The 22,169-nt window shown below is 33.6% G+C and overlaps 2 protein-coding genes across 4 annotated transcripts in view; one reads left to right on the top strand and one right to left on the bottom strand.

Moving 5' to 3' along the window:
* Positions 1-11,772, top strand: part of LOC134843730 (synaptotagmin-6-like) — a 40,799-nt gene extending 29,027 nt beyond the window's left edge. For all 3 annotated transcript variants that reach the window (XM_063859976.1, XM_063859977.1, XM_063859979.1), the window contains exons 4-5: positions 8,476-8,771; positions 11,382-11,772. In XM_063859976.1, the coding sequence (XP_063716046.1) occupies positions 8,476-8,771; positions 11,382-11,649 (564 nt within the window). In that variant the 3' untranslated portion in view covers positions 11,650-11,772. The remainder of the gene's footprint in view (positions 1-8,475; positions 8,772-11,381) is intronic.
* Positions 1-22,169, bottom strand: part of LOC134845178 (small ribosomal subunit protein eS4-like) — a 485,903-nt gene that overhangs the window by 446,291 nt on the left and 17,443 nt on the right. The gene's annotated exons all lie outside the window — the stretch shown is intronic.

Here is a 22,169-nt window from a genome sequence, read left to right as displayed (position 1 = left end):
GAATAAATCCGTCTTAAAATCGGTCTAAATTGGCTGAAGAAAGCTTATTTGCCATAATTGATTTGTTACTATGAGCGAAATTTATCACTCTGTACTTTAAATGGCGTGTGGTTGGATGACTTTCGCAAAAATTCTCAAATTAAAAAAAAATTCATGTTTTTTTTACATATCTTTTTTCATGTTATTATTGCTCCACGGACCTTAAAAGGTAGTCTGAACATTCAAGGCTTCGACATGATACGAGCAGTCTTGTTCTCTTTGACGCCAAAAAAAAACAACTTTTTCTGTTCAATTTTTCGCCAACCATTCCTTCTGAAGGTAATCATGTGATTGATTACTGGTAGTTACGTTTTTCATTTTTTCAAGTTTTACAAAAAAACTCTGCCATGCTCCAACGATTTTAGGATACATGCAAGATTTCAAAAACTTCTTCAACGACATTTTTAAGTTGAAAAAAATTCAGATATTAAACAAAATTATTTATCTACTCTTTTAGTGCCAAAGGGGGTACGTAGTCTTTAAAAAAAAATGAAATTTTGAAAATATCAAGAAAAATTTGAACCAATGATGGGCCTTTACGATGGGTATTAAGCACTTGGTTTTTTTACAATATAAAATCATCTCGTTCTCAGTTTGAAGAAACAAGACGGCTTGAGACAAGCAAAAAATAGTAAAAGTTTCGAAGCATAAATAAGATTTAACAATCAAATGAATTATGTATAAAGATAGCAGGTTGCTGTGCAAGCAGCATAGAATGTTCCGATCATATTCATTAAAAAATCTTTATATTAGTGTTTTAGTGCGTGATGTGATTCAAGAACTATACAAACAAGCAGAAGTTTTGGTCAATTCTTTTTCTTCAAATTATGACGAAAATAAAAAGAAAAGCGTTAAAATCGCTGATGAAAAATACACAAAAATAAAATTATTTTAAACAACAGCTTCGCTGCTTCAAAATGGCAGGCAACAAGATCAAGCTAAACTATGCAAGTATCAGAGCATCAAAAAAACGGACTGCTTTAAATGGAGAAAAAAAGCAGGTACGAAATCCAATTTACTATAACGCAATATCTGAACCAATGCAATTTTATTTTAGAGCAAAGTTTTTTTTCAGGAACTTCTGCGCTTTTGAAAACAGAAAAATTTCAAACTTGTATGACTGTGCCGAGGGTAAAAATGGGCCGAGGTGAAATCGACAAAAACACTTAGAAACAAGGTTGATTCTTTTGAGTCGTTTTTTTTTCAAAGCAATTCAAAATTGTTTTCGAATTTTTAAGTCGGCCAAATCGATTTTTCGAGCGCTCCCAGAACAAAAAAATGCCCCTTTAATGACAAAGTTTTCTGCTGCGCTGCAGGTAATTTTCTGAAAAAACCAAATGCCGCTTTTGGGCATATTTTGGATGTCCTTCTTTTACAAATAAATCGCGTTTTTTCAGCGCACTCCCCTCAAAACCAATATACATTGCCAAATTAAAAACCCAATGATTACAAAAATGGAATCAAAAGCCGAATCATAACTTTCCAGTAGCAGATGAAGTGATCTTTTGGTACAAAAAGACGCATTGGCTACTTTTTGTTTTTCACTAAATACTGAGTTTTGAGTTAAGCTTGATGTTTAAATACAACGCTGATTTAAGTTATCCGGGCAAAAAGAACAAATTTTGAACTTTCAAATGTTTTTTTTTCGCCAAATTGGATCCAAATTAGACAAAAATTGAGGAAAACAAAAGTTGCGTAGAATTTCACAAAAAAATGGTGCATTTTTATTATTTTCAACCACAACTTACCCCCAAAAATGTGTCATGTTGGCTTCTTTTGATTAATCAAGAATTACGCTGAAACTACACAATTAATTAATAAGAAAGCTACATCAAAAGAAGCCTCTTGGTAAAAATTTGGTACATTACGAGGGATTGTAGGCTCCCTTTGTTCTCTTTTTGTTCTTTCGTTTTCTTTGAACAAAGCAACAAAATTTAAACATGTTTAAAGAATTTTCTCTAGAATCCAGGAACTTACAGACACAAATTTATGCGCCTATCCAGCGCAGAGTTTGTCCTCGTAATTTAAAACGTTTGAAATTTATTTTAGTGCAAAGATTTGATTTTTTTTATAATGTAAAAATGACTTTTTGGCTATCAAGCTAACGTATTTACTCTGATACAAATTTTTGATAGTTTGAACTTTCTAGATCATTGTTGGATTGTTTAGGAGGCTTTTTGAAACATAAATTTCTCATTAAAAGTTTGGTAGTTTCAGCGTAATTTTTGATCAATTAAAAAAGACAAAATGACAATTTTCTGGGCAAAATTTCAAACAACACATGCCCCATGTTTGTTATCGTGAAACTAAAAGCAACTTTTGTCCTCTTCAAAATATGTCTCAAACTTTAATTTTTTTCTAATGTTGTCTAACTTTATTGCGGTTTTTTTGCTGGCAGATTTCATGCAGATAATGTGTAACACAGGGCCTAAAATCTAATCCTAAATAACACATTTCAACTAATTCCGCAAGTTTCATATCACTACTCAAGTAATTTCTAAGCCACTTTACCAGTGATTACACGGAATTACATTTGCAAAATTGAATTTGAGTTTTTTCAAGTTCACCTCAAAACAGGTACGATCCCAAATAATTACAATCCAAAAATTCTTGGGCCTGAAAATGCAGTTCAAACATTCTCGGTGCTCTGCCCTTGCTTCCTAATTGCAACTTCAGGATAATGCTGTCTTTTTGTTTGATTTTTTTATAATCTGTTAAAAGTAAACTGAGATTAGAATGAGCGAAATCGATATTTAATCTTTTTTGAGTTCTTTCTATTTTTTGTACTTCTCCATTGAAACTGGGATTTTAATAACTCTAGAGGCCGAGTGTATGAAACCATAAAACAATACAGCCACTAATCCCATATCAGTGAACGACTTAGATTTTGAACTGTTTTACAAATTGACCTGTTTTTTCCGTTAAAATGTTCTGCTTTTCCTGCTTTATAGACAACTCATTAAGCAAATTCTCTGCATTTCCTGCTGTAAACTTGCAAATTTACCAAACGTAAGGAGTGTCAATTAAGTCACCAAACTAAGCAAACGCTAAAAAAAGCTATAAAAAGCTTTCCAATTTAGAGTACTGAGGTTAAATAAGCAAATGAAACAAAACCAAACATTCTACTCATGTTTTTGCATCATTTGCTTTTTTGTGCCGTTTATATTACTATTTTGATATCATATTGTTTTCTCTCAGCTATTAATTTTTCAAATGAATTTGCAGAATTAACTCCAGAGCTTTAATTTAAATATTTTCTACATAATGAAAATTATGGCACAAACTCGATAGTTGGATCCCTTAAAAATAGATGGGCCCTCGAAGAAAAATTTTCATAAGCTGTAGAAATGAAAATTAAAGGTTTTCACATATGCTTAATTCGATTAGGTGCTTTTTTGAGAGTTTTCGAAAAATGCGGAACCGTTTTTTATACATGCTTTTTTCCTAGGGATCCAACAATTACACCTGTAAAAGCAATGAGTTGTATTCTGGCATAGATCAACTTCCACGATACGCTGGTAGATATAATTGGTCGCTGTATAAAAATTCGATGTACCAAAATCTCAAACATGGACGCTAGAGCACCTACAACTATCGCGAAATAGGTCTGTTACCACCCGGGTTGACGTCCATAGAAGAAAATGCTAAATTTGACCTTTTTGTGTTTATAACGTAGTCCAGGATGAGTTCTCACCCAAAAAACCCAAAAATTACATGAAAATGTTTTTTTTTGTAAACACGATTATTATCTTTTGCTAAGATCATAATAAATTTGTAAAAAAAACAGGCCTTTTTCTCAACCATCATAATTTTCTAGAAATTTTCTAGACGCTAAAAATTATTTAGCCATATCTTCAAAAAGTTACTTTTTTGGTATATATTTCCATGTGAAAAAGTTAAAAATATCTTTTATAGCTAAAACCACCAAATGCAATTTATATGCGTGGTAACTGCCAGTTACACTCTGGGTTTTCTCATGACAAAAAAACCTAGGTTAGTGTTTCGGTTGAATCACGAAATTTCTAAACAAATATTTTTTGGTATTTTCATTCATGGAAAACATGCTTGTCATACAGTTTCATAGTATGGAAAAAATGCTTGTCATACAATTTCATATATGAAAAAAATGCTTATTTTGCTGTTTTCATACATACGCTTTTACTCTATGAAATTGTATGAAAGAGAATGATAAGCATTTTTTTCATATATGAAAATTGTATGATAAGCATTTTTTGTCAACAACCCGGGAAAGCAGAATTGGCAGAATGCAATGAATAGTTGTTCCATGTTACATCTCGATGGACGCGTCGGCACCGATAACCAGCAGCTGTTTTCATCAACAATTTTTCGTTCTCTCAGTATTTTGTATTCGGACAACCCGGGTCGAGGTGTGCGATGTATGTTTCGAGCGACTCGACCGAAAATTGGTATGTTTGGACCGACTCGACGCAAGTTGTCTTTGTTTCGACCAAGTTTGGCCGAGGAAAAACATTTTGACCCAGTTCGACCAGGGAAAAAACGTTCATAAACCAATTTTCATTAAAAAAATACTGCAAATTTTCTTTTTTGTAGAAAAAAGTGACGGAATATTTTTGCTCGGGGTCTTTTTTTTTCGCCAGACTTTAAAATTAGAACATTTTTTGCAATTTTCTTATACAACTTGAAAGGTATATTTGTCCTAAACTCAAAATTTAATATATATTTTTCCGTGATCATTTTTGTCAAGTTGTGAGGGTTTAAAGATTGTCAATTTGATCTAATTGGGATAATTATCGTGCGATATATTTTGTGCTAGTAACAGAGGTTTAATCCGTCTTCAAAATTGAACTCAGGCATGCTATTTGGTCTTGTTATTACTTTAGTGTATGTAAAATCTATCACTTAGTTTTTTATGTAGCATGTGGGGTGATAAGTTTCAAAATAAAATATTGAAAAAGTTTTTTTTTTATTTTTTTTTTTCATTTTTTGAAAAATTCAATCATTTTGTTTACAGAAACCTTTCATCAAAGATCCTAAAATGCAGTCGGAACATTCAGGTCTTTGCTTGATACGAGCAGTCTGGTTGAAATTGGTTTTTGATCCAACAAGTTCGCAAAGGAGGGAAGAAATGTGACGTAGAGTATTTTTTTTATTTATCTCAAAAAGATCGTAAGGCTAGTATATGATATCATATTAAAGCCTTGTTTGATTGCAATTTCAACGCCCTTTTACGATTTGAAGTAAACGAAAAAAAATTGAAAAAATTGCGTCGGAAATTTTTTTTTATCTGGATTCTTTTCAATTTCCAGACAAAAATTAGACAAAGTTTGATTACAGGCTAACCTTCTCCAATTATACTTCAATTACATTTTTGACATTTAATTTTTATTAACTCTAATACTAGCATTTTTAAGGTTTATTCAGTCATGCTGTAATTAAGGTTAAGCGTAGTTTTAGAGAACAATAATGAGAAACGAAAGCAGCATACATTTTCCTATATGTTTTGTGCATTTTGATTTGTTTTTTATTTTCTGTAGTCGGAATCTCCTGCGCTATGAGCACAAAAACTAACTTTTGTTTTGTTTTTGATAGAAATGCGAACTGGAAACATTTTTATAATTTGAATTGACTTAGGTTATTATGCGGTTTTAAAATTTTACTGGCTCAAACTGTAGAGAAATCTTTATGATGATGGTCTCAAAACTAATTCCGATGCAATTCTGTCAATTCCATTCCTCAAAAACGAATCTATTTTTGCTCAATTGGCTCTTGATGAAAGTCACATAACTGTAGGTTATCAATTTTTTTCATACATCGTATTGTCCAAAAAGTAACAATAATTACTGTTTTCACAACAGTTTCAATTTCACAAGACATGTTTTTTGATTAAACTTCATAAAGTGGCATAGGATGACTCAAAATGAAATGCTTGTCTCAGGCAATTTTCAAATAATCTTTTTCCTAACAAACCTATGCGAACATTAAATAAAAAACCTATCAACAAAAACCAGATTTGACAACAGCAACTTTTTCAAGGTTTTTGCTAGCGTAATTTGCGGTTAAATTTTTCTGAGACATTTTCTGCAACCTACTAATAATACATTTTAATCATTTTTTGCTAACAGTGTTTTAAAATCAGCCGAAAAGTATTGTTGTCTTGAGCTCCAGATTAAAAATATTTTTCACCTGTGATCATTTTTTGTAAAAATATGGCGGTTTAAAAATGCTATTTTGGCCAATTCGGGACAATTGACGCGCGATATATTTAGCGTTTTTAACGCGTAAGCGTAAATTTAATCCGGCTTAAAAATAGTTCCAAATTGGTTGCAGGAAGCTTCTTTGCCATTAATGATTTGTTACTAGGAGCGTAATCTATCACTTTTTACTTTATAGGGCGTGTGGATGGATGATTTTCACAAAAAATCTCAAATTTAAAAAAACAAAACTTTTTTCACATTTAATTTGTTCATGTCATTACTGCTGCATAGACCTGAAAAAGCAGTCGGAACAATCAGGGCTCTTGGTACGAGCAGTCTTGTTCCTTTTCTGTTTAGTTGCAAGAAATAAAAAATATAATGATTAGCTCGTATTTGTTTGGCGGATATGATTTGCATAGCTCAAAAAACTCGACAAGAATTGCAGTTGAGACAGTAGTTGATTTTAAGCTATAAAAAGAAACTAGACTGAGGTTTGCGGCATATTTCAGTTTTCTTTTACATTCCACTAAATAAATTTTCCCAGGCTAAATTAAATTAAAATGTTATTTTCAGTAAAATATAAATTAGTAAGCATAATAAAAAGCGGACTATTTTGTTAAATTTCAGTAAAGTATATTTAGGCAATTTTCAAAACTCAAAGCTTTGTAATCAAATTTGAAATCAGAATGTTGATTTGCGTCAAGGCATTCTGTCGAGTCCTATAAAATCGCTTTGAGCTCTAACAACAATTTAGACCACAAGCCAATTAGATGCGATGCAGTTTTGACGTTTTTGCAAAAACGTAAATATGAAAATTCGGCGTCTTAATTTAAATGTTATCGAAAGAAAAACTGCTTGCTGACTTCATGAATTTTCAGCAGAGCTTCCCCTAGCGCAAATTTAACGATCAAAGACGGAACACTTCAAAATCATTTTTGCTTAGCATCGACTTGATCAAAAACTGGATACAAATGTTGGTTTTAGGTTCAGATACGATTGAAAGTCAGATATGATTGCCGTTATCGTGGCTTTATCTCCAACTGTTCCGAAAGGTTATAGAAAAATGTATAAAGTATTTTTGTAAAAAAAGATCTGTTTTATTCATAATCAGCAACACAAAATATTTTTTATTCATGATAATTTCCACGCTCACAAAAATTGGAGATATTGCAAAAATGAATAAATTTTGAAAGATGCTCTGAATTTTGAAAGACTGCACTGTGATCGTTTGTTCCATTTTTTCACTGTCCTAAATCTAACAATTGCGCTCCAAATTTTAACAAACTTCCCCACCTTCCCCCCCTTCACCCCCCTTCCCCCCCCCCCCCCCCCCCCGAGCGCTTTATGTTGTGAAATGTCCTTTTTTAGGTGAAAAAAAACTTCAAATGAAGTAAATTATATCAGGTCGTGAAGCAAGCTTTGAAGCTGCCGCAAAAACTCAATGCTCCGAGGTCTCCTATTTGGAGAGTGTTTTTCATTGCACACAGGCCGTTTCCGAAAATTATCAGATTCTTGGTTTAAATTTTGTCTTCAAAAACAGACGTTCAATCTGAGCTGAGTATTTTTGCCACGGTTCCAAGCTGTTGCGATATGAAAAATTCAGAAACAATTGAAAAGCTGTTTTTGACATGAAGCTTTAAATTTTAAATTGAGGAATTAGTCAAAATAATAGAAAACTTAGGCAAAAGAAATCTATTAGATTTTTGTTTGGAAAGTTTTCGACAGATCCACTGATCTGTTTTCAAACATTCATAACTTAACGATTTTCTAATTTTGAGCTCACGGTATTGAAATCTTTCAGATGGCGTTAAAAATGTTCATGAAAAGTAATTTTTCCGAGCAGTTGCATTTGTCTGGAGAATAACCAAATTTTTTGGAGGTTGGATTTTTTATGCAAAATTTAAATAAAACTTCTACATTTTTTAAAATATATATTGTTTCCTCTGTGTTTACATATCTAAGCAACCGCAACATGATTTTATCTGCGACTATCACGAAAGTTATATTCGTACTTTATTCGCCAATTCGGAAGTTTCTGCATCAACACGAGCTTCGCGCTTAAATTTTTTTGATTTCCCCCTTTCTTTGAACTTTTTCCCACTCTTCTTAACTTAACAGAAAATGCATTACTCGACAGGCAGAAATAATTAGGAGTGATTTTTTTTCTATTCGAACCAATTTTACAAAAAAAATTTGGTCGCTCCGGGGATCAATCCGGAAATCTTCAGATAGTCAAGCGAGCGTGTTTGTGTTTCTTCAGGCGGACAAAGCAGAGCTGGGCGATCTAATGTTGACTCTAGTTTATCTTCCATCCGCCAGAAGACTGACAGTTATAGTCGTGAAAGCAGTCAACCTCAAAATCATGGACATCACTGGCGCCTCGGACCCCTACGTCAAAGTGTCCCTGATCCAGGGGGGAAAGAGAATCAGAAAGAGGAAGACGTCTGTCCATAGGAGGACTGTGAACCCAGTCTTCAATGAGGCACTCTTCTTCGACATCGGGGAGGAGCAGTTGGATGACTCACACTTGCTCGTACAAGTCATAGACCACGACAGGTACTCTCGCCTGATTTGTAGATTTTAATTTTAAAACAAATAGATTCTTGTTTACTCAATCAGCTGAAAATTATGAGCTTCCCTCGTCTGTGAGTCAGCGGAGGGGGAGGGGGCTCGCAATTTAATAATACATAACAGATAACACTGTGCATTTTTTGAATTGTATATGGATTCCGCGACAGGGCAAAAAGAGAATTGTTGCCGAATCCGCAACATTGCATTTTTTCTTTGTCTTCTTTGCTGTTTTGTACTCCACGGACAAATAGCTAAAACCAGTAGCGGGTTTAGGGGGGGGGCTTCTTGAGGGATTCGACCCCCTGCCGACCTAAAGGGTCCCCCTTTGTACTATTTTGAGACATCAATTTTTCGCTGACTGACCTTAAAGATTTTCTAAAGCCTAAAACACTCAAAAAATTCTAAGAATGCTTTTGACATCAATGCGTAATAATTTTGAGCGGGGTGATCTTCGATTAAATGAACTTCGATTCAATTCGAACATAAACGTCGGTTTCAAAAAAACCTTCCAAAAAATTGCCCTAAGAACGACATGTTTGACAATTTTTTTTTTGCGGAGAGCTTGAGATATCAATTTAGTTTTTGGTTGAGAAAAAAAGAAAATCCTAGATCCGCCCCTGAGTAGGAACAAAATAAAAAAGTTTCGTTGAACTAAATGACAGTGTCGTTTTGAATTTTCAAAAAGATTTCGAAACTTTTGTGACCCTTTGATTGAAAAAACAGCCAAAGTTTAAGAAAAACAGAAAAAAAAGCTATTTTAGGCATTTTGTGGGTGGAAATTTGACCAAAAAATTGCGTATTTTTGGCGCACACCCCACTCTTTCTCAAAATTAGCATATATTGGCGCCAAAAAATTTTAGGGTCAGACAGTCAAAAATGGATATCTCAAAGTAATACAAAGAGGATCCTTTGAATGCACCTTTGAATTTTTCAAAGATATATCCCCAAACGATGCTAAGCACAAAAAGATAATTATACTTTTTGTAAGCGACATTGATATACGTGAGTGGTTTCATGCATATTTACAAACGAAAATAATTTCAAAAAATATTTACAAATTACAAAAACCCCCATATGAGGTCCTAAGCTTTTTGATTTTTTTGCTTGCACAGTTTTGATTTTAGTTTAACCTTCACATATTGTTTCGAAACTACAGCCCAAAAAGTGACCCAAATCAGTTCATAAAAAGTATTCACTAAAGAACGGAAACCAATCAGGATCAGCAATGTTGAGTGAAAGCCAATTATTGCCAGCAATTTTAATAGCAGAAAATAAACTTTAATTGGTATTGCTTTTCAATAGATTTTTAAACTAAAAATGCAGTTCATTAATGAACTACTCCATGAAAAAATAATAATGAGTTCCTCCCAATTAGTTTAAGACTGAGCATTTGTTTTCAAATTGACGTTTAAATGGCGCAATAATTAAGATTGAAAGAGCACCAATTAATTTATAGCGAGAAAATTATGAATAAAACTGTCTTTGCAAACATCCTTTTTGCTGAAAATTGTGGCAGTAAATTCATCATAAATCAGTTAATTCAAATTCGAAGGTCGTAATTTTAAACGACACTGATAGCTGATTTTTGTTCCGACTTTCGGTACGAAAGTAACGGAATATTTGTGCTCGGGGTGGGTTTTTTTTTCTTCAGACAAATTTCGACTTTTTAACTAACCATTTTTGACGGAATTTTTTTATATCATTCGAAAGCCATGGTTGTCCTGAGCTTAAATTTGAAAAGATATTTCACCTGTGATCATTTTTCGTAAAGTTATGATGGTTTAAAGATTGCCATTTTGGCCATTTTGACCAATTTGGGACAATTAACGCGCGATATAATTCGCGCTATTAACGCGTAAGCGGAGATTTAATCCGTCTTATAAATCGTTCCAAATTGGTTGAACGAAGCTTATTTGCCATAATTGATTTGTTACAAGGAACGAAATCTATCTTTTTGTACTTTATATGGCGTGTGGGGGGATGATTTTCATAAAAAATTTCAAATTTAAGAAAAAAAATTTTCATTATATTTTATTTCATTAAATTTTTTATGTTATTAATGCTGCTCCATAAACCTTAAAAGGCAGTCGGAACATTCAGGGCTTCGTACTGATACGAGCAGTCTTGTTGTTATTCAAAGACGTGCAAAAAGATAGAATGCTAAAAAGTTTGATTCTTTCTGGGAGTTTGAAACGCTAGAAAAAAGATACTTTTAAATGTATTTTGAAAAGATAATAGAAAAAATCTATTGTCTATTTGTCTCTTAAAACAAAAAAAAAACGCCGCCCAAAAAAAACAGAAAAAAAGTTCTTTTGTGGTCTTATTTGGAGAAAATTTGACTGGTGATTTTTCGAATTGAATGGTTTTCTTGAAATGGTTTCTAATTCTGCTCTGGTTTTCAAAAAAACGGCCTAAAATTCAATCAAAATAAGACAGTACTTCAAATTGACTATCGTTCACAGGCAGACAAAATAAAATGAAGATTGAAGCAAAATTGTTTATTTTCTGGATCACTGCCGCTTGAAGGTTCCTTACTACTGTTGTGTTACTTCTTTATTTTTTTTCTGCCTCTTACTGTTTATTTGTTTTTCATAGAATTGGGCGCAACGAGCTAATCGGGGCCCTGGAAATAGGATGTCACGTGACTGGGGGGTCGGGCGGAGTGCACTGGCGAGACTGCATCGCCCATGCGCGCAAGCCAGTCACAATGTGGCATACTTTGATTGACGTGCGCACTCTGAAGCGGAACTCAGTCGCTGTCATTCAGAACAAAAAGAGCAAATCTCCCACTGAGTCATCCAATAAAAATTGTGACGTCATCGAAAATGAAGTGCAGAAAATGAACTTGACCTCTGTCTACTAATTCAACGCACAATTTCACACATATGCGAACAAATAAGCTTGAAAACTAATATAAAATACGCAATTCGTTTTGGTCAAACAGAACGTGAATAATATCAAAGAAAGTTAGAAAATTTTTTGTAGAAGCTGTCGGCATAGGGTGACATCTGCTTAATTATGCAAATACAAAAATTGAGGGAAAAAATATTAATCATTACCCAGAGGAAACTCTTTCAATCAAAACTGGCATTTTCAAAACGCGCCTCTTGAACAAAACAAACGTTTAAAAGTTTTATGTGACCATTTTTTTGTAACTGTACGATTGTTTGACCTTAACATTTAGGAAATTATGTTATTGCATTAAAGTTAACGAAATAAACTTCTCAATTTTTGATTTTCTACTTTATAAATAGCAGTGTTCGATAGAAATGGATAAAGTCCCGCAAGCTTTAAAAATCACCTTTTTTCATTGCTGGAAATCATAACAAAAAATACAATTGTTGGTTTTCAAAAAGCTGGGATTCAATTAGAATAATCTGTCTAATCTATTTTGAGTTATCTCTAATTTTAATTCCGAACTTCAGTTAATTTTGTTTTTTTTTTGTATAAATTTACAGTTGATGCCGTAGATGTTTAGAATTTGTCCTGCAATTCAAATTTTGATTGACAATGGCTTTCAAATGGTAACTGTTCGTGAAAGTGCTTCAGATTGTTTCGACGAAGAAAATGTTTATTTTTTTTTCAAAAAATTTTAATTTTTTTTTTCAATCTTAAGTTTCATTTAATTTAAAGGATTAATCGGCCGGTTTAAATTATTTCTTTAAAATTGGACAAAAGAGCAATTCGAAACACAGAAACACAGAATGAGCAATTCGAATAAAAAACAGAAACTATAAATAGTTTGTTCTGTAAACGAATGCTCAATTTAATCCACTTTTCGCTAAATCTAAAAGCGAATTAAAAAAAACTTGAAGCCAGTTTTTGTTGGCGTTGTGACAGCATTTTTGGTTTTTCAATGAAATCCAAAGGATGGCTGAAAAATTTTAAATGACAGCACGCTTGATACATATGAGTGTTCCTTGACATATTCGAGCATGTGTGAAAAAAACGGACACTAAATCATGTTTCGTTGAACGCGTGTGATGATAAGACAGTTTTTTAACGTTCCTGTGGCAAAATGCTCTTTTGTTACAGCGAATTCTATTTATTGTTCCGACTTTCGTAACGAAAGTAACGGAAAATTTGTGCTCGGGGTGGGTTTTTTCATCAGAAAAATTTCGACTTTTTAACTGGCCATTTTTGACGGACATTTTTTATATCATTCAAAAGGTATTGTTGTTCTGAGCTTAAATTTGAAAAAATATTTCATCTGTGATCATTTTTCGTAAAGTTATGGGGGTTTAAAGATTGTCATTATAGTCAATTTGGGACAAATATTGCGCGATATATTTCGCGCTATTAACGAGAGCAATTTAATCCATTTACAAATCGTTCTATGGCGTGTGGGGGATGATTTTTACAAAAAATCTCACAATTTAGAAAAAAAAAATCATTTTTTTATTACATTTAATTTTTTTAATGTTATTAGTGCTCCATAAACATTAAAAGGCAGTCGGAACATTCAGAGATTCGCCCTGATACGAGCAGTCTTGGTAACATTTGATACAAGAATGAAAAGTAAAGAGTGAATTAATCACAAATTTAAACAAGACTGCTCGTATCAGGGCAAAGCCCTGAATGTTCCGACTGCCTTTTAAGGTTTATGGAGCAGTAATAACATTAAAAAATTCAATGAAATAAAACAAAAGAATTTTTTTGTTCTAAAATCTGAAGTTTTTTTCTGAAAATCATCCCCCCACACGCCATATAAAGTACAAAAGGATAGATTTCGCTCCTTGTAACAAACCAATTATGGCAAATAAGCTTCTTTTAACCAATTTGGAACAAATTCTAAGACGGCCTAAATCTCCGCTTACGCGTTAACAGCGCTAATTATATCGCGCGTTAATTGTCCCAAATTGGCCAAAAATGGCAGTCTTTAAACCTCCATAACTTTCCGAAAAATGATCAAAGGTGAAATATCTTTTCAAAATTAAGCTCAGGACAACAATACCTTTCGAACGATAAAAAAATTTCCCATCAAAACAAAAATGGCTAGCTAAAAAGTCGAAATTTGTCTGAAGAAAAAAACCCACCCCGAGCACAAATATTCTGTTACTTTCGTATCGAAAGTCGGAACAAAAACATTGAAAAGAAAGAAAAACATTCTCTTCGTAGGAGACAATGGACGTGTCAAGGTCAAATAAGAAGACATGTTAAAATAATTTAAGAAAATATGATTTAAATAAAGTGATACCCCATAACAGCGTCTCTGTCCGGAAAGGGTACATGTAAGCTCTGAGGAGTTTGTGGGTGTGTGATGTGCAAGTTAATTTTGTAGGTGGGGGTGGATTGCTGTTTATTTGGTTTAAAAGGAGACTTTTGTAAGTAAAGCAGAACTGCTCGTCGCGTGACAAAGCTCTGAAATTTCCAGCCGCCTTTAAATGCGTCTGAAATCGTTTCATTTGGAAAAAGTATTTTTGAGGAATTATTGATAAAAATAAATAAATATGTTGGTTAAAAGGAAAATCTTACATGACCAGTAAAATTTAAGAAAAAACTTCTAATTTTTTGATAATGGACAACAACCATAACATTATCGGTTATTTTGTCTAAGCAACTGTCTAATTATAAACAAAATTAAACAAGACTGCTTGTATCAGGGCGAAGCCCTGAATGTTCCGTCTGCCTTTTAAGATCTATGAAGCAGTAATAACTTGAAAAAACTAAATGTAGAAAAAAAAATAAAATGGACAAAAATTTGTTAAAAAAATTTGAGATATTTTGTAAAAATTATCCCCTCACACGCCATATAAAGTACAAAGTGATAATTTTCGCTTCTAGCAACACATCAATTATGGCAAAAAAGCTTCCTTCAACCAATTTGGAACAATTTCTAAGACGGATTAAATCTCCGCTTACGCGTTTATAGCGCGAGTTATATCGCGCCTTAATTGTCTCAAATTGGCCAAAATGCCAAAATTTAAGCCCCCATAATTTTACGAAAAAAGATCACAGGTGAAATATCTTTTTAAATTTAAGCTTAGGACAACACCTTTTGAATGATATAAAAAATTCCGTCAAAAATGGCTAGTTAAATGTCGAAATTTGTCTGAAGAAAAAAAAATCCCACCCCGAGCACAAATATTCCGTTACTTTTGTATCGAAAGTCGGAACGAAAAATCCAGTGCGGACACTTGGAGTAGATTTTTCACTATGCATGTGAAAACCTACTCATCACTCAGCCTTTAACATTCTTTTCAAAGTTGAAGGTATTATGAACTATCAAACTTTATCTCTTGTGAGAAAATGGTTCAAACCTTTTCTCTTTTCTCAAAGTGCAGTATTATAGCGTGAACTACTGTGTGTAAAAATTGGATTAAGCAAGAATTCAATTAAGTAATTTGATTTCTTTTAGACCTCCTTACTCTACAGAAAAGCAATCTCAACTAAGTTTTCAGTTAAAGTTTACTTAAAAATTTGAGACTTTTTGTGAAAACATCCCCCCACACGACATTTTAAGAACAAAGTGATAGTTTTTGCTTCAGTAATAAATCAATTCTGCAAATAAGCTTCAATCAACCAATTTGGACCGATTTCTAAGACTGATTAAAGCTGCACTTACGCGTTAATAGCCCGAAATATATCGCGCGTTGATTGTCCCAAATTGGCCAAAAGGCCAATCTTTAAACCCTCATAACTTTACGAAAATTGATCACAGGTGAAATGTCTTTTCAACTTTAAGCTCAGGACAACAATACGTTTTGAAGGACTTCAAACAATTCGGTCAAAAATGGCTAGTTAAAAAGTCGAAATTAGTCTGAAGAAAAACAAATATTCCGTTACTTTCGTCACAAAAGTCGGAACAATAACCCGTTCAAATTGAAGTTTGAATTCTTTTTTGCAAAAAATAAAAGGTTGAGCGATTGAGATATTTAAGCAATCAACAAGCAAATGAAAATTCTGTTTCTATACGCAAAAATAGTGAGCCAGAACCGGATACTGGTCGTCGCGCAAAATGATATTTGGTCAATTTACTACTTGGTTCTATGCAAAAAATAATTTTTTTACATAATCTGCAGGGAATGGTTTTCGAAAAAAATCTCCAAAAACAGAAATTTTTTATTCTAGTTTTTAAAAATTATGTCAATCTTTTATTATTTATATGCGTCTTCCACTATCTCTCCCTTTTAAGACATACCATGTGTATAATGCCTAAGCTTTCAGAAAAGAACAAATTTTTGCATGTTTTAGCAATATTGTATATTGCAAAGCTTAAGAAAATCTTTCCAGTTTATCTTTGCTGAGGCTTATGAATGCCGAAATCGTTTTAGTTGACGAGATACGCCAACTTTTTCAAAAATTTGCAAAAAAAACAGATTTCTAAAAATTCACAAAACTTGAAATTCCAATCCCATAGTGGGGTACTGTCAGGATACTCTCAAGGGATGCAAATTATGACTCCAAGAATTACTGCCAAACCCTTTCAGTTTCCGAGATATCACGCTTCTTGATTTTTGAAAAGTTTCGAAAAATTATACTTTTTAACAACCTCATAAAAATTCATAATATCAACTTTATAGTGAATTGCTGTCAGGGTACACTTAGGGGTTGCAAAAAAAAGATCGCTCAAATCCTTATAACTTCCGCAATATGACGTTAATTAAAATTTTTTCAGAAGTTTTCAAAAAAACTTTGGTTGAAAACATTGAGGCGAGAAAAAAAAATTATTCTGATGTTGTGAGTCATCTATGATCATGTCGTTGCAGGGATTCCGGGTGCTTATGATAATAATAAGTATTCGTAAGCGAGAGCTAAGTGATGCAGTTTGTGAGCTGTTGCTATTATTCTGGTTGTGAAATTCATTGTTGTTGTTAATGTAGTTCTCCAGTTTTTGTTCAAGCTAGTATCTGAGTTAAATTTTTAGAATTTTTGGACAAGTTTGGGTCTGCAATGTCACTTTTTGAGTTACCGAGAAGCAGTGGGTTGATCGTAGTGACCGGGCTGAGGTTTTTGACTCATGATTTGACCCACACGGTCGAACGGAATCCAGGGTCGATTTTCGTCGCAAATTAAGACAGTCGAACGAACATTATAGTCGAACAAGTCGAATCATGGGTCGAACAAGTCGAATCATGGGTCAAACAGGGTCGAATTATGAGTCGAACAGGGTCGATATAGTCCAACAGGATCAAATCATGAGTCGAACACGGACGAATCATGAGTCGAACAGGGTCGAACCATGAGTCGAACAGGGTCGAATCATGAGTCGAACAGGGTCGAATCATGAGTCGAACACGGCCGAATCATGGGTCGAACATGGTCGAATCATGAGTCGAACAGGGTCGAATCATGAGTCGAACAGGGTCGAGTCATGGGTCGAACATGGTCAAATCATGAGTCGAACAGCAGGGTCGAATCATGGGTCGAACCGGGTTGAATCATGAGTCGAACAGGGTTGATAGAGTAAATCAGGGTCGAATCATGAGCCGAACACGGTCGAATCATGAGTCGCACAAAGTCGCAACATGATTCGTACAGAGACGCAACATAGCTAATTTGGGTCGCGCAAAGTTGCAACATGCGTCGCGCAAAGTCGCAACATGGATCGCGAAGTCGCAAAACGGGTCGCGCAAAGCTTAAGCAATGAAATTGTTGTCGGATGGACTTTTTTTTGCTCGCATAAGGGTTATACAGATGCAGATTGCAAAATCATCCAGTATATATGTATTTTTAATGTGCAGTTAGCTAGATCCACATATTTGCTGATCAAATACAGGACCGCCACGAGAAATGCACATGGTCCCAACGTAAAATATAGCCGGGAACCAAAAAATGCTTGATCAAGTTGGTCAAAACATAGCCAAGTTGGGTCAAGTCGGTCAAAACATAGCCATTTAAGCGAGCCGGTCGAAACATAGCCATTTTTGGTCTGGTTGATTGAAAGTAAGTCCAATATTTCAACCCGGGCTATACAAATCTACGATGCTCGAATTTGTGGCATTTCCTATTATATTTTGCGGCTGCCCAGGCTGAGGTTTTTGTCACAAGATTTGGCAGAAAGTTTCGTTGATGTTCGAGTTTTGTTGTAGTTCAGAAGGCTTCGGCTAATTCCCGGTAAAATTGAAAAATTTTCGATAAGTCGAACAAAGTCGAACAATGTCCGGTAAAGTCGACCAGAGTCGAACAAAGTCGAACAATGTCCGGTATAGTCGAACAAAGTCGAGCAAAGCCGAACAAAGTCGAACAATGTACGGTAAAGTCGAACAAAGTCGAGAACGGACATCGTTCGACCCTTTTTGGTCGAATCATGAGTCGAGCACCTCAGCCCGAGTGTTGGTTTATGGTGTGTGATGAAGATGGGGTTAGGTGGGGTTTCACCTAAGACAATTGGCGAGGATCGCTGTCCAATACATCCATCAGGAGTAGGGACTTCTGGAGGTGGGTGGATTGGTTTAAACTCAATTTACTAGGAGGTTAGATTGATGCTTATTGTCCGAGTTATCATCAGAGGCTAGTAGTACTGAGTAACCGGGTGAGGGGGCTGGACTGTTGATTGTAATGGAAAGCAATGATGCGGAAAGGAAACCTGTAATTCTTCATAGGGCGCCTGCCAGTCAGTTCCTGATGGGCCAAAAGTTTATTGCCACAGGAACGTCTGTTCGCCTCATGGAGATCTGTTTTTTGCTTTGCTTATATTTTTTTATTCACTTCATTCGTTTCTATTACTTCGGGGGCTGTTGCTGTCTGAGAACTTGGTTTGTCGCAATTTTTGGGTTGGGGTTCTTGTTTGATATCAGAATGTATTATAATCTTACATGTGCAATTAAAATTTTTTTTTTCTTTGTAATTTAAGAAGTAAAAGGATTTTATGAAAAAAAAGTTTCAAAGAACCAGGCAAAAGAAATCCAGCTACGCTAGCTTATAGTCGTGGTAGTGGTCCAATTGTATTTGCCTATAGATTGTGTTTTTGCTTGTTCGTAAAATTGCATTTCGTGTAAGCAGTCGCATTTCGTGTAAGCAGTTGGCCCGTCGTTATTATTAAGTTCTTAGGTACGGATTCTTGTTTATGGTTTCTTGTTTGTGCATCCAGGATTTAGGAAGCACTTCGAAGAATTCCCCAATTAAAATTAAAATTGTAGCGACGCTAGTTTGATTATTAACTTGGATATGATTTCCACTCGTGCTGTTACCTTTGACTTTTCTCCACCTCAACCAAATAAAAGACTAACTTTTTAGCTAGCATATTTTGACGGAATTGTATTAGATCAACCTAAAAACTTTGTTTTTTTGAGCTCAAAACCAAAAAAATATATATTTCACCATGGATCATTTTTCGTTAAGTAATGGGGGTTTAAAGATTGCCAGTTTAGTCCAATTTGGGATAATTAACTCATAATGTAAGCGGCAATGTATAAGCGGTCAAATTTTACTCAGCTTGTTATTTCATCTCGAAAATACTGCATTTAGTTGGTTCAAAGCTTGCGACGTTCAAAAATCTGTTAAAAAGCTAAATAACCAAGTATACTTTATCAATCCCCTATATCAATTTGGGGGGCGGGGGTAGTGATTGCTCACATGTCTTATATTAAATGGTCACCCTAAAATCAACGAAATTGGATCTGTTTCTTGAGAAGAGATATCTAGCGTATGGTCTTTCAGTTGCTACTAATTCAAGTTACTGTAACACTAATGTAAATTTGAGTTCCCATAGTTGGTGTAAAATTTCCAATTCTTAAAATGAAATTTCAGGAAACACTCCACTGTAGTCTAATTTCAAATCAAGTTAGAATCCGTATTGTATGTTTCCAAAATGTGTTGTGTTCATCTACGTTTATTTTGGGTTCGTTTGATCTGTTGTATTTTGGGTCTTCAGCTTGTTAATGTCTTCTAACTCTGAAGTCGGATATTTTTTAATATTGTGAATTTTTACTGCTATCAATCATATTTTTTGGTACTCATCTAATATTTAATCATTTAAAGAGTCGGTTTGGGTATCTATATATCTTTTTAAACACTGGGTACATTCTTTTATTTCAGTTTTCTAAATGGACATCTGCGTGCTTTTTGATTTTCTGCAAATATTTTGTCAAAAGGAATGGGTTTCATAAAATATTTGGAATGAGAATCATTCACTCTTGCAAAAATTTTGGCTGCTTCAAATGTACAATATTCATTGGCGAACAAAAAACTGTGCTTTATAAAATCCTTTAAGTTTTTGCCGAAAAATGGACATTTTTGATAACAAAATTATTTCTCTTGATAATACCTTTTTTTGGATCTGCTTTACAATTTGATGACGGCAATTCTGACACTTTTTTCGGGTCCCCAGTTTATATTTTCAAAGAATATCTTAGTTTACCATGTACTCCATATTATGAGCAACTATGCTTGGTATAGTTCTAGTCTTTTTTGATGAGTTCTATCTGGCAGTTGACTGTTATTATATGGGAAAGGATTCGATTTCTTCAAGTATTTCCAATTTTCATTTAATTTTTGCATTTTTTTTAATTTCAACTTTGCTAGTAAGGTTTGTGATCTAATCTGTTTGTTTTTTCATTTTATACTTGTAGTCAGTCGCTGTTCTCTTCTGAATTTACTTCTGTGAAATTCCTTCAGGTAACTGTGGTGGATTGTGCTTAAAAAAAAGTGTAGGTACCTTGCCATTATTTTTTATTGTTTTGAGTTCTGTTTCCTATTGAGTGACCTGATATATTACATATTAATTTATTAGTTTTTATCATAATCACTTTCGGTGAATAACAAATCTTTCTGTCATGTTTTGGGGTACTATCAGTTGTTTTTGTAAAAATAGCTTGTTAAAAGGACAAAACACAATAAAAAAACATGTGTATGATAGTCTGAAAGAAGTTTTAGATTTGATGTATTACCTATTGTTGCTCCAAATTTTTAAAAAATTGGTAGGAAATTTGTTTTCGGATGTACTTTAGATTTATTTTCGTTTTTTTTTTGTTTTCCACGCAAAATCAGCTATACCCATTTTCATCAGAAAAGTCGAACAATATATCAATATAAAGCTCTATCAGTGCTGATGAGTGTATGATGTGTATGATGGTCTGAAAGAAGTTTTAGAATTAATATATAACCTGTTGTTGCTCCGAATTTATGAAAAGTTGGGAGGAAATTTGTATTCGGGTGTACGATAGATTTGTTTTCGTTTTTTTTTGTTTTCCACGCAAAAGCAGCTATACAAATAATCGTCGGAAAAAGTCGAAAGATATATTATAAGAAAACTTTATCAGTGAGGACTCGAAGCAAATCAAATTTCAGCAAAAAATTTCTCAGTGTTGAGAAAAACCTGTACAAAGATTTTATTTTTTGGTCTAATTTCGAGAAAATAAGGTGAGCAAGCAACCTTAAAAGAAGATTTGAAACAGCTTGTTTTTGCCTGATTTAAGCCTTGAAAACTTAACTTTCCTCGAGTTTCTGGAGTTGCTTTGCGCCATTTTGAGAGTCAAAAACTTTATCAGAGTCAAATTAACAAATTTAAATTATAACAGTAACAGTTGCTAACAGGAAAGCAAAAAAAAATCAAAAACTCAAGTACTGCTAAACTTAGAAAAATTTTAAAATCAATCAAAATGTATTGTTGTTCTGAGGTTAAAATTGAAACGATATATCACCTGTGATCAATTTTCGTTAAGTTATGGGGGTTTGACAACATTTTTTTAATAGCCTTCAAAAGCTTTTTTTTTTGTCCTGAGCTCAAATTTGAAACGTTATTTCACTTGTGATCATTTTTTTGTTAAATTATGGAGCTCATTTGCCATAACTAGTTTGTTAATAGGATCGAAATTTATCATTTTGAATTTTATCTGGCGTGTTGGGGGATGATTTTCACAAAAAAACCTCAAATAAAAAAAAAACAATTTTTTTATAAAATTTAATTTTCTCTTGTTATTAATGCTCAATAGACGTTAAAAGGCAGTCGAACCATTCGCGGCTTCGCCCTGACACAAGCAGTTCTGTTCCTTGTAATGTTTTCTAACTCTGGAGGCTGATAACTATTTTAAGTCAACTTTTATTATTACCAATCAAAATGAAATTTTTTTGGTACTCTACTAATAATTCATCAATTAAAAAAATGGAATCGATATAATTGGAATGTTGTGAATTCGCATTCTTTTCCTTCTGTTTTTCTAAATGAATGTCTGAGTAATTTTTGATTTTCTGTCAATTTTTTGTCAAAAGGAATGGATTTCATAAAATATGTGGCATGTAAATTTATTTTTCTTGCAAATAAATTGGCTCTTTCAAATATTTTTTATGATTCATCGGGGAACAAAAAAATTGTGCAATATGTTCGAGTTATAGGGCCAAAACTCTGTCACCGTTTTTGAAAAAAGTCGCAATTTGCAATAAATCTTATAAACAACATGTTAGCTGTACTTTTGCTGACCACATTTTTGATCAAAAAAAAGT

Source organism: Symsagittifera roscoffensis, chromosome 4 (genome assembly GCF_963678635.1).
Source record: "Symsagittifera roscoffensis chromosome 4, txSymRosc1.1, whole genome shotgun sequence".
In the NCBI taxonomy this organism is placed as follows: Eukaryota; Metazoa; Xenacoelomorpha; order Acoela; family Convolutidae; genus Symsagittifera; species Symsagittifera roscoffensis.
The sequence above is the reverse complement of the archived record's forward strand: the minus strand, read 5'-3'. Positions and strand labels throughout refer to the sequence as shown.